This window comes from Tiliqua scincoides, chromosome 3 (assembly GCF_035046505.1).
Source record: "Tiliqua scincoides isolate rTilSci1 chromosome 3, rTilSci1.hap2, whole genome shotgun sequence".
In the NCBI taxonomy this organism is placed as follows: Eukaryota; Metazoa; Chordata; class Lepidosauria; order Squamata; family Scincidae; genus Tiliqua; species Tiliqua scincoides.
Window position 1 is genome coordinate 193,525,294 of NC_089823.1, and position 13,671 is coordinate 193,538,964.

At 43.2% G+C, this 13,671-nt stretch overlaps 1 protein-coding gene across 3 annotated transcripts in view; it reads right to left on the reverse strand.

Moving 5' to 3' along the window:
- Positions 1–13,671, reverse strand: part of UGGT1 (UDP-glucose glycoprotein glucosyltransferase 1) — a 61,808-nt gene that overhangs the window by 27,185 nt on the left and 20,952 nt on the right. For all 3 annotated transcript variants that reach the window (XM_066619449.1, XM_066619447.1, XM_066619448.1), the window contains 8 exons: positions 13,456–13,606; positions 10,024–10,143; positions 9,130–9,215; positions 7,035–7,170; positions 5,669–5,800; positions 4,246–4,410; positions 3,728–3,848; positions 551–649 (listed from right to left, as the gene is read on the reverse strand). In XM_066619449.1, coding sequence (XP_066475546.1) covers positions 551–649; positions 3,728–3,848; positions 4,246–4,410; positions 5,669–5,800; positions 7,035–7,170; positions 9,130–9,215; positions 10,024–10,143; positions 13,456–13,606 — 1,010 coding nt within the window. The remainder of the gene's footprint in view (positions 1–550; positions 650–3,727; positions 3,849–4,245; positions 4,411–5,668; positions 5,801–7,034; positions 7,171–9,129; positions 9,216–10,023; positions 10,144–13,455; positions 13,607–13,671) is intronic.

Sequence of the window (13,671 nt, forward strand, 5' to 3'; positions counted from 1 at the left end):
TGCAGCTGTGCTGCTAGAATGTGAGCTGCATCCTGAGGGAGAGGGGCATTCCTGGAGGTCTCCTCTGGGTAGGAGAACATTTGTTCATTCTGCTGCACATGTAAGACCAGAGAAATCAAACGATAGTATAGAAGCTGGGGGATGCTACGTGATAGTTTGGTTTAAGAAATTCTGCCTGAATACTTTGTCAAAATTCATACATTTGCTTGTGTTGCCATGTGGTTTATATCCATCTGACTTTTCAAAACATGACATCAATGAACATTTAATGGCAGGTTAAATCTATGGTGGCTTATAAAGAATTTGCTCACCCAATGAGCCGTATGCAATAACCCAAAGAAAGAATTGACCACATGAAGAAGGACATATAAAGTAAATGACTGAAACTACAGTAGAGAAGGGACAATAATATGGTATCACTAGAAGCTGTTTTGAAAAGATAAGGATATATCACACTATGTTTTGCAACACAAAGGAACACTTGATAAACAAGTGAAATTGTAAGCCTTCATTTGCATTAGTTTCAGTATGAAGACACACTAGAGTATACCTTTCTTGGTCAAGTAAGTCATGCTGTTTGCCACAGCAGCTGTCTTGTCTTTGGAATCCAGGAATGTAAATCTAGGAAAGTCATCTACATAGAAATTATCTGCAAGAAAAACAAAATCCAACACATGCCATATTTTAAGCTAAGAACAAGGGACATATCAGTCATGGAATTAAATTCACATAACTTATTTTCAAAAGTACACCAATGTCTCCACCCTTGAGTTCACCTACTTTTGCCTAGACTTGTAGCCTCCAAACCTTGGTCCACTGCAAGCAGGAAAAGCAATCCGGCCATGGCACTTTCCATTCTGTGCCTCAGTTGCCTTTCTTCTTTCCCAGTCATTGCAGAGCCTCAGGCCGGGCAGCTGCTATTCTCAGGAAATCGGGGTACAGAGGCACCTGGAGTGACAGGCACTGGAAGCAGCTGCCCGGCAGCTGCTCTGCACTGGAAGCAGCCGCTCTGCGATGCTTGGGCAAGAAGAAAGGCGGCTTCTCCTGCATGTTGGATCCCACCCATGCGCCACCATTTGGAGGCACCTGGACTATAATCAAACTAGTATAATGCACAGAATAAAAATAGAGATAATGACTCAAAAGCACTCTTTAATGTGCGTCTAAAGTTCTTCCATTAAAACACTTATTTTCCTTTCCACATATAGTACATCGTATTGCATTTTTGTTTATTGTTATAGCAACAGCTGCAATAATATGCTATTTCAATCTTCAAGGGTAGTTTGGTAGGTGCACAAGGGAAGATGGGGCCAGAAAATCTTAACAAGGATGTGGACGCTTCCTTCTGGAACCCAGCACTGAGAGAAAGAGAGGGGGAGAGAGAGCGCGTCTGTGTACATGTGTACACAGGCGAGAAATCATGAGAGATTTCTACCAATATATCCAGTTTAGATAATCTCTTCGCCTTATCAGTGGGCCACTAAGGGGTCAGGGCTGTCTGGGGATGTCATGACAACCAGGAGAGGCCCAGAGGAGAACAAGAGGACACGCAGGAAAATGTAGAGCATCACTAAGTTCTCTCCTCCTTCCCTCTGGGCTGAGCCATTAGACAGAAGAGTAGAATGGCACACACTACTGCATAAGCACTTTGTTAATCTCTTCAAAAATAGTGGTGTGGCTCAGATGCTTTTCCCCTTTACAATCAAGCTCCAGGGCAACCAGGCTCCAGAGCAAACTAAAGATAAAGTTAATATTTTCACTCCTCCAGAGAAAAAAGTAAGCAGGGTCTCAGTGTTGCTATTTCAATCAAGCATGGCTCATTCTCTTTGGCAGGATCACACCTGACCCTTCTACATCCTTGTTCCATTTTAGCAAATGTTTGGCAAAGCTCTGGTTTCTTTAAACACATGGCACGGCTCTTTTCTATCGTGTCCTGCTGAGTTTTGATTTGGAGTTGTTGAAGCCTGTGTTGCAGTGATTCTCAAATACTTCCTCTTCTGTTGAAATCAGTGTGTGTTAAAGAGAGTTTAGAGGGGGGTGCGGGCTTTCATATATTACCTGGAATACTGACAAAGGCAAAGAACCATCCCTTCTCTACTCCAAGCACATTTACTTAGAAACAAGCCCCCTGATTTCAGTGGCACTAGTCCCAGGGATTCCAACTTGCTCAGAATGGATCTGTGTTTAGACCTCAATCATAAACAGTTCTGAAAGTCATGTTTTAATCCTCATTTCCATCTGAAACAAAGTCTAAGGCTACAATTCAGTGCACCATTTACTTAATAATAACACCCATGGAAAGCAATGGGATCTACAGGTATAACCTGATTATCCACAGATTTTTCACCCGAAGTTTTATCTTAATGTGATGAGAAGGACCCTTTAAATTAAAGGGAAAAAGTCATTTAACAATAGCTCCTTAATGCAAGAGAGGGCAGCTGGCTGACAATCCATCAATCATTCTCTCTCCAGGCACTTAGAACAGCTTTACTTCAAGGCAAGCAACCCCTCCCTTCCCCCAAGCATGTGAAAGAATTATCATCACTTTGCATTCTTTCCCAGTACTGCACTCTAGGTGAAGGGAGGGGTTGCTGGCTCAGAGTGAAGTCTTTCTAAGCCCCTGGAGAGAAACAGATTCATGGATTGACTGCCTAATGACTGTCTTACTTCACAAAGGTAAGCAAGGCTGTTTTTAAAAAGCCTAAAGGGGCATTGTTTTTTAAATGGATTTGCTTTAATGTGATTTAAATCAGATTGCAACTATGTGTTGCACATGTTCATTCCTTATTGCTTGTCTCTCCACTGTAAATTGAATTGCACACTTCCCCAATTATGTGTTATGTGTAGAGCTTCTGGTTTAACACACCAGGCACCTTAAAGAAGGAATTGATTAATGGTTGTATCAGTATGTTTATAGTGCACTTACTCTGATAGTGTAAACTATCTAAATCTACAAACTAAAAAGATTGTGAAGATCAGAATTTAAGTTAGTGTATAAAAATGTATCTTATGATCTTTTACTACATTTTTAATGAATCAGAGACTGTACGGTTCTTGGTAGGTTATTTTTCAGGATCTGACCTTGGGTCAAATCAGACAAAATTATAGTCAGACACTTCCCTAAGTTTAACCCCCTGACTTATCCGAGGATCATAGAAAATTCCACGATTTTGGCTCAAAATCTGCCCTCGACTTATCTGTGAGATCGGCATACTCAAGTGTCTGCGGTGTACATGGCTGAAGACGAAAGGAAATAAATAGGTTCAGCGACAAGTTACAAGCCATGAAGGGTATGTGTGACTTCCTGGTTTTAGAAGTAGCCTACCACAGAAGGCCAGATGCAGGAGAGTGGCAACAAGATGGCTGGCATCAGAACAGTGGAAATCAAAATTTTGTACAAGAGTAACCTAATTTTATACCACAGCCTTTGCTCTGAAGAGATTATACACAAAGTCTGCCTACGTTTCCTTTGTATCACTTTTATCTGTCCAATTGCAATATTCACATTCTTGCAGAAATATTTGGGCATAGGAATGTATAGAGACAAAGAAGAAGGGAAAACATAGACAAGAACAATAAGGTCAGGGAACAGAGACTAAGTCTGGAAGGATAGAAAAACCACCTATGCAAGATACAGAACATCATCTTCCAACAATGTCTGAGGATTTTCAAATTCTTTCATACTCTTCTCCAATGTCACTCAATGTCAACAAGAATTGTCCCTTACTAGTTGCAGTTAGATCTAGGTACTCTCTATCACCCATCAAGATCCGAGAGTTGATTCTTGGAACAACGTTAGGTTGGCTCATGATATATTCAACCACATCTTGATCATTTGAGAGTTCACCCTGAAAAACAAAACAAAAAGGGAAAACCCATATATCTCAAATAACTTTGAAAAAGAATGCTTTTGAACCAGCTTCAACATGAAGAAGTTAATAGTTCTTTGCACAGTACAACTGTAATTAGTACCTCGCAAAATATTGAGATCCAATGTGCCGTTATATGAAATTTTGGAGCTGAATGTATATCTTAGAAGAGGAAACCCTGTGCTATAACAAAAATTGTGCTTAAAAGTCCCTGCAGTTTCAAACACAGTTTGCCTCATGGCAGAGGGCATCACGGTCCTATAACACAGAAGTCTAAAATCCGTTAGAAGCATAGAACAAGCTAAACAGATCTTTGGTTCTCATCTTTAAGCATAGAAAGTGCCTGATCTCTTATTTTTAAAGTAACACATCTTACCAAGTACACAGCCCTTTGGAAAAAGCTGGTGGTTTCCAGTATTTTATGCATTGTCACTGTTTCTAGTTCATCAGGATCTAGCTGTTCTTTTTGAAAGGGCATTCCATTAAAAAGCACAATCGGTAAGGGGCCCACACCTGTCTGCTCATAGTAAGCATGGCCTTCCTGAAATACACAGAAGATATATACATGATTATTTCCTTCATGTTTCTACTACAACTTACTGCCTTTAAATACTTCCTTAACAACGTCAGAAAAAGGCACAGCATTCTGATTACAAGTTTTTTTCTTAAGCAGCACTGTCCATACTGTGAAGACTAATTCAAAGTACTTACTACATATCTAGTATTTTAATATTTCAGTATATACTAGTCACACACAATACAAAATTATATTTTTAATTACATATAAACTAAGCAGCTGATAGGAACCAACTGGTTCTGACTACTATGTGTGTTTGCAGATTGGGCAAGACACACCATGCACCCCCCCCCCAAAGGCAAGACTCAAATTCTTCTCCTGGGGAGCTTGTGGCTTCCACATGCATTCCTCCTATCCACTGGACTATGGAGTGAGCTGCCTGTTATGATTGGCAGGACCACCTTTCTTCACTTGGCTTTCTCCTTGGGAAAAAGAGTGATTGGCAGGCTGCTATAACACTTATTTTGTCCATCTGCATGCTAAATCTGGGCTTCTAAATGAATCTTTGGATAAGTCATTGCTTTCCTACTAGGCGAGTCATGGAGATGCCTCCCTCTTGTCCAGGGGAGGCACTGTGAGCTTCCTGGCAGGTTTGTATTCTTTGTGAAAGGAGACGTGGCCTGGTTAAAGTGATGTCTAAAGGTGCTTGTTTCTGATGAGTAAGATAGATTTGCACCCTTTTACCAAACACAATGGGTTTACTTCTGAGAAACGTTAATAACACCATTTTCAAACACTTCTAGTGATGTCATAGTGGCACCCACTTCTTTGTGCATGTTGATTGGCAACTTCCATGCATGGCTAGTAGCAGCAAGGCAAGATCAGGGCACAACATGATTGGTTCAGGGGTGGTAGGGTTGATACAAACAATGTTGGAAGGTGCCAGTGATGCTACATTGCTTCTTGATTCTACAGCTATTCTTGCATTTTCAGGTTTGCTGCTGCAAATGCACAAGATCAGAACTATGTTATGCCAGCGTCAGCTCTGCTGCGGTAGCCACTTGCTGTGATGGGACCACAGGATTTGCCTTCTCACCAGAGAAAGAGAGCAGAGAGCATTACTGAGTCATACTGTTCCTTGAAATTATGAACACATACCATTCATAGAGAGTATCTTGATCTGCCTGCCATTGTACTGAACAGTTTGGAAAAACACAATTATAGAAGGCAGAAATTAAGCAGTGGGGAAAGAAAGCATGTAAAATATACATGAATTCCTTACCTTCCTATTTTGATCATAGGCAGAATCAACTCCAATAATGCTGTTTACTTCTACATAGGGATATTGTTTTTCAAGAACACTAACCACGTGTTCCACTTTCAATTTTTCTCCTGCACTTACTCTGTTATATATCTGCAAAAGCACAGTTGAAACACACGCAACATTACGATCAATATTTTTTGCTCCCACTTAATCATTCGTACATCAACCACTCTCCCTTACTTTCCCAATGCCTGGAACTCCATTCAAGTAAAATAAACATTGTGCTCCATCTCTTATTTTCTTCAACCCCCAGCTGAAATCCTACATACTCCAGGAAGCCTTTGACTTAATCTCTTAGTCCTGTCCCCAAAAGAAATGATATCTCAGTATTTCAGAGACCTGTCTTTTTGGCCCCTAATGTTATTCTACAAAGTGTTACATACATAATACCACCACTGCTCTATCCCAATACTTACAGCAAACTAGAATTGCAAAGCTGATACTTACGGCCAGGACTTGATTACGTACAACACAAGACAGTGGGCCCTCCTTATCAGCAGGCTCCGTATCCATGGTTTTGAATATATGTGGACGCTGAGCCAACAGCTGGAGGGCCAGACCTCCCAGATGCAACCAGAAGTACCTTCCAGTCCTTTCTGGGAGGTCTTCTGAGGCACAGGGAGGTCGCACAGAATGCCTCCCAGAGGCTTCCGGTTTGCAGGTACCCCCCCCCCCCGGATTTAACTATCTGCGGGGGGGGGCATCCTGGAACAAATCCCCCACGGATACCAAGGACCCACTGTACAAATAGAAAGATTTTTTTCCTAACCTGTTCTATAAGTTACTATAATGAGAAGTCTACCATTACTTTCTCCCAGCATCTATATTTCCCCAGAATGTTTAAGGAAGTGCAAGGCAGAAAGCCTCAAAGAAAACAAATTAAGAACTGATGGTGATATGAGTGAATCTCTGAAAACGATCACTGTTAAGAATCAGTGGATCACACTGAGACTATGACTGAGTTGCAGTGACAACAGCAAAAGGAAGAAACCAGACAGCATATAGGTAGGAGAGAAAAGATGGAGTGAACCATCTGACCCATTTCTTCTTTAAATGCATTCAACTCTTGTCTCAGGGACAAGAAGCCCTGGAAAGCAACAGCTTTCCCATTACATGGTACAGCAGCAATAAATAAGAAAGGAAATGGCGAGGGAGGAAGAATGGCGTGAAGATTGGAGCAGGGACAGACTGGATTCAGTATTCCCTTCCTAGCCTCAAATTGCCCCTTTTCTTTCTTTCATACATGTAGTTCCCTCTAATCAAGCCCAGTGGGATGCACAAATCTGACCACCAGATTGCATTGCTTTTGCAAAGAATTACTTACGGATATAACTGTCTGGAAGGCATAATGGCTATCTACTTCTTCTGCAACATAATTGTATGCGCGAAGAAGAGCAACTCCAGCATCTTGTAACCCATCAACATCTTCAGAGTCATTAACCACAAAGACTAAACCAATCCTATTTAAAAAAAACAGGAGTCATACAGATTAAAATCTTAACCCAGGGGTTCTCAAGAGTAAACCTCCCAAGATAACTTTTTGCAGGGGTGGAGAAAAAGGCGGTGACACAATCCCCAGAATTATGCTGCTGCAGGGGCAGGGGGACTTTTTCAAACAGTCTTTTTCCCCACAGCTTGTAAAATGTGAAAGTGGTGATCGCAATCCACTTCCAGTTTTGTGATATAACACTACTGGATCACTACTTCAGCAACTACACTGGCTGCCCATTTGCTTCTGGTCCCAATTCAAGATACTAGTTCTAACCTTTAAGGCCCTCCATGATTTAGGACTAGGCTATCTAAAAGACCATCTCACTCCACCTCACTCCATACACTCCAGCCCGCCCTCTTAGGTCATCTGAGGGGACTCTTCTACAAGTGCCGCCTCTGCCCTAAGTGAGAGGTGTGGCAGCTTGGGCACAAGCCTTCTCTGTAGTGGTGTCACAACTATGGAATTCCCCTTCCAGGGAATTCCAGGCAATTTCCCTTCCAGGGGAATGGAGAACTAGTCCCTCCCTCATGACTTTTAGGCAAGGGCTCAAAACAGGAGAGGGAGGTGAGACTCCCTAGACTAATTTGCTCCCCCATAACCACTCAAGCCACAGCATTCTTGAGCCATAGCATTCTAGTCCCTCTAACCACTCAAGCCACAGCATTCTGCACTAATTGCAGTTTCTGAACCATTTTAGAGGATAGCCCCATGTACAGCATGTTACAGTAGTCCAGTCTTGAAGTTACTAAAGCCTGGGTCACCATGACCAGGTCCAGATGGCTCAAGTATGGTCTCAGTTGGTGCACCAGCCTAAGCTGTGTGAATGTACTTCTAGTTACTGCTGCCACCTGGTTCTCTAAAGAGAGCTGAGAGATCAGAACTCCCAAGCTGCACACCTCTTCTTGCGGGGAAGAGGGGTGCAGCAAACGGCCAGATGATCTCCCCTAGCAGTTTCATATAGATGTTAAAAAGCATGAGAGATAGGATAGAGCCATGTGGCACCCTAAACTGTAAGAGCCAGGGCACTGAACAGGTGTCTCCCGGCATCACCACCTGGAACCTGTCAGACAAGGAAGAGTAGAACCACTGCAGAGCAGTGCCTCCAAGCACCATTTTGGTCAGCCAATGGTGTCGAAAGCTGCAGATAGGGGAAGTACATCCCTGCTGGATCTATCTAATCAGTGTAAACAGGATGGCTAACTCAAGTTAATGCTAAGTAGGAATCATTCCTACAAAGAATCTGAACCAATAGCAAAACAAATCCTACTTAGCATTAACCATAGCTAAAACAAAGCCATGGATTTGGGTGGGAAGAGAAAGCATTCGTATACAACAAGGGAGGCAGAGGTAAATAATTGTGACATTACATTTGTACCAGTCCACAGTGACAGAAATAGTCCACAATGTGGATGTTCCACTTAGTACTCCTGCATGTGCATGCAAACCAGACACTCATTAGATTGTGTATAAATTCTACTCCCATATCTCCAACCTATTCTGGTGCCAACCAGAACCTTCATTCAGCAGATAACCCAGAAAGTTTGTATATATGGATTAGATATTCATTATTTTCATAGCTGGAAAAGGGGAAGGGGCAGAGAAATACACAAATGCTTCAGCAGAGCTTTAGGGCACAATCCTAACCAACTTTCCAGCACTGACTTAGTAGCAATGCAGCCCCCAAGATAAGGCAACAAACACGTCCTTAGCTTGAGGAGGCCCCCTTGACTACCTCCCCACTGCAGGATGCAGTGCACACCACATTGGCACAGCTATGTCAGTGCTGGAAAGTTGGTTAGGATTGTGCCCTTAGTATGCTAAATGCTTACTTTTCCTATTATCAAAACTCTTAAGTTGTGATTATTCCTCAGCCTCAAGAATAAAGACAATGCCTTAAAGGTTCCATACAAAAAAAATCAAACATTACCTCAAAGGTATGTGGTTACTAAGGAACATTTCAGCCACACTAAGCAATTCCACTGTGCTCTCATGGGATGGATCCAATATGAGTACCTGACAGTAACAACAAAAAGTTTCTACATGTTATTTTCTCACTTTAGAACAGATACAGCAACATTTCATACTCTGAAATATATGTCCAACTGCAGCAAGTGAGACATAGCACAATTTAAATGGATTCCCCCAACATTTAATGGAGCTAGAACCTGAAATGAATGCCAGGTTTCTTCAACTGTGTTTAGATACTGATATGTCAAACATACAATGTGCTGTTTATGGGACTGTCATGGACAACCACTCACAAGTTTCAGATACAGCACAACCAACCACTGCAGCACATTACACAAGGGCTGCTCCATCAGCACCAGGTTCTTTGTATTGGTTTTTGTATTGGTTTTGACTGACAAAGCCATAAGTGGCTCGAGCCATTTCAGTGACTGGGACACAATCATGCAAATACCCTTTTCTACTGGAAACTCCCCAAAGATCAAACTTCTTTCAGAAGCAGTGAAAGTTCTTCCAATTTAGGCTGGTTTTGAATTGCCAGAGTCAGACCTGCAGCAAGAGGTTTCCATTTTGTCCAATTTTATTTCAACATTTTGTGGTTCACTTCCAAACATTTGCTCAAGGATGTCTTAGGAGTCATAAAAGGATCTCTGGTTTTTTTAAGTGCAACATACTCTGCACCTCAAGGAAATGCAAATAAGGACAAAGATAGAATATGCCAGTAGACTCATACAACATACGTCAATTATTGTGGAATCATTGGTTAGGAAATTAAGCTTAAACAAAATAAAAAAAAATATTTAACCCTGGAAGATTTAGGATGCAGTAACAGAGCAAAAACAAAGTCAACACTTACAAAATTATGAAAATTTTTTCTTATTTGCCTGATTACACCAGGGAAGGTAGGGCGCAATAGTTCCTGGATGCTAGAAGACCAAGAATTATATTTGCTGTCAACTTCAAGATTGTTGATCCACTAAAACAAACAAACAAAAATTAAAATCATGCTTGTTAAACTGCCTGTTACCAATTTAATTTGGACAGGAACACTGGTGCTTACCATAAAAGTCTCTTCCTGATGGGAGGAGGGCATCTCCTCCCATTCACTCAAGGGGCAGGACTATTAGCAAAGGCTTCAAGAGCCCATAGGAAATATCCCTCACAGGTTTTTTGTTTAGGTTTTTTTTTTTGGTAGGCTGTAGCCTGAGACATAATTATAGAAACTTCAACTTGGAGTATAGAAAAACATAACATAAATAACACTGACGGCTTCAAGATGATGTAGGATAAATCTAGAGAACTAATATGAACTAAAGAGTCTTGGGGAGACAATATTATCCGGGAAGCGTAAGGCAAGAGTTCCCAAAGTGTGTGTTGCAGCACCTTAGGGCATAGTGGCACAGTACTGTGGGATATCCCTGGTGACCCCCCTCCAACCTGTTCTCATGGGTGCCACCATCTTGGACCTCGCCAAACTTGCAAGAAACAAGATGGTGGCTTCCAAATCTCATGGTGCCCATACCAACATGTAGTCCCAGTCGGAAATGCTGCAAACTTTTTGTGATCCACCAAAAATTGGTTCTTGACCCATTGGTGGGTCCTGTCTGGGAACCATTGCTCATCTAATGTGAAGTCACACACAATGGTGCTGGAGCAGAGTGTCTGCTTACCGTCTTCAAAACCTCTGCTGTGGTTGTGATAAGAAGGGGAGAAGAGACACAGTCTAGTGGTGTCTCCCAAGACCTGACAGCTTGCTGAAAAGACAGCTGCACCATCTCTCCTGATGTCCACTAAAGCCTCCCTTAATGGCAAAGGGGTTGGGTAAGGGAGAGGCAGTGGTGGATCAGCACCTCCTTCTTAACCAAATGTTGGTGTCTACTAGGGAGACGCAGATATCCCAGACTTGACAGCCAAACAATCCCGCATGGTGGGCAAAGGCATATACTTTGTTGATAAAGTCGCTTGCTTCTCTGTTTCAGCATCTGACCAAATCTGGTGGGCTTGTTGCATGCTATTGCAGCTACCTGATTTTCAGTTGAAGGGCATTTTAGAGGCCCCTAAGTAAAGAAACTTTTCTCTCTCTCCTTCTCTCATTTTTTGGAAGAGAAATACCAAGAAGATGAGGAAAAAAGTGCCTCCCCAACCATGGATAGGAAGACAAGGCGAGAAGCCAAAGTGGGGGGCGGGGAGCGATACCTATTCCAAGCAGGCCTTGAAGACCTTGTGATGGAGATGAGCTTCCTCATTCGCTTTCATTTTCACTTGAGGCAAGAGAAGTCAGGTCATATTCCTGGAAGTTAGTGCCTGTCTCAAGAACAGTCAAGACTAGAAAATGAGAGGAATTTCCTCTAAGGGAGCTCCTTAAACCTTTGCTAATTACCTTAAGTCCTGTCTCTTGAGTGAGTGAGGGGAGGTATCCAACTCTAGATGCCCCCTCCACCAAAAGAGACTACCATGTTGACAACATTCTAATTAGCTGTTCTAGTGTAGTGAAGATGAGACACAGTATTATGTGAAGAAACCTCTGAAAAAGTTCACCTACGATACTATTCTCACTGCTTCTACCCTATAGCATACGTCATGCTCTTCTGGGCATTTTCAATTCATTTGTTGAGTTAAATGTCACTAGAAAAGCTGGCAATGAAATAAAGGAGAAATGATACTGAATATCAGCCTGAACTTATCAGCACAGCTACATCACTCCACCTGGCTCACAACTGTGCAGTGTTAGGAACCCAGTGCCTCATGTTGCTATGCCTCACATTCCTTCTCTGAGTTGGAACACCAGCACTGATTGCTCAAGTGACTTTGACCAAGTGGGCAGGATCAGCCCCTAATACTGAAGCAATAAAAAATATAGCTGCCTTGCACTGGAGAACAATCCAATGCCTTACCTTCTGCTTAGAACAGTATTTGATTGCCCTGAAAGCAAACTATACCTCTGTTCCTTTGGTTGGCAACCTTCAGTCTCGAAAGACTATGGCAGTGCTATTCAAACTCGGGCATTGCAACGCCCCAGCCTGAGGGCCCTGGTCTCTGCCCCCTTAAGGGGCGGGGCCACCTTGAGGCAGGGGGAAGGCAGTGCCACGACCCCCAGGATCGTGCCACTCGGGCTGCAGGGGCTTGGGTGCACTTACCCAAGCCTCCTGCAGCCTCCCTGGGGTGTGGGGAGCCCGACACGACTTCTGGAAGGGCTCCCCGCAGCAGGGAAAGTGGATGTGGAGCGATCGCACTCCACTTCCGCTTTAGCAGGGTGGAGCGCGATCGCTCCGCATCCACTTTCCCTGCTGCGGGGAGCCCTGCCAGAAGTCGTGTCGGGCTCCCCGCACCCCAGGGAGGCTGCAGGAGGCTTGGGTAAGTGCACCCAAGCCCCTGCAGCCCCCTGAGCGGCACGATCCTGGGGGTCGCGGCACTGCCTTCCCCCCACCCCCACTGCCTCCTCTCCCCACCCCCGCAAAGACTTACTGGCTCTCAAACTCTCCCAGAGAGTTTGAGAACCACTGGACTATGGTATAAGCCTACAGCACCCGATATTCCCAGGCGGTCTCCCATCCAAGTACTAACCAGGCCTTTAGAGCAGGCTCTTCTAAACCCTGGCCCAGGAGCTGGATCCAGGGTTTGGGAGAAGCCATCTGCTTGTTGAGAGGAGCTTACTATACCAGCGTGCCGCGGCTCAACATGTCCCCCAATTGAGATGACGTGACACTCTGGGCAGTTGTGTCTGCCTGGAAATCCAGACACAATGCCCACTGGGGCATTGCACCATAGACATGACTTCCCAGAACGTCATGTTGCCCCAATCGGGGGACACGGTGAGCCACAGCGTGCCAGAATGGTAAGGGCCGGTTGCGTTGGGGAAGACATTCCTGATGCACAGCAGTTTCCATTTTGGAGACCACTGCTTTAGAAAAGAAGTATCTAAATAAGCTTTATTTTAGATTGCAGTGGTACTTCAATTGCTATCTAGAACTCTAACTAGGGTTCCAGGAGCAGAGTATTAGCAGACCTTAACAGATTCCCTTTCATAATGATTTCTGGTATAATGCTATTGCTTACTACATATTTGCAGATCATTTGGATCAAGTGTAAAATGCTTTAGGACAAATCTTGAACTTTTAATGTAGTTCAACATATCTATATATAGCTAAGATCCTTCTATTACAGCCTACCACGAGGACCCAATAACAAGTTCCCGTGAGAGCCAAAAGAGCCCATTTACTGTTTGATGATATTCTCATCATACAGTTTCAATTGCTGGAACAATTGGACAAAACAGTTTCATACTCACTGAAATAGCAGGACTTCTGATGTCTACAGCATAGTCAGAGTCTGAAGGCTGGGTATTTAGCTTTAACACATTGTGCATGGAGAGGCCTACGATTCCTAGACTGTGCAGCCCTTCCATAACACGAGCTTCATTCCTCAGCACATCAAACAAACTAGAAAGATCAAAAGAAAACTGTAAAATACAAATACATCTAGCCTTTTACAATTGTTGCACTCT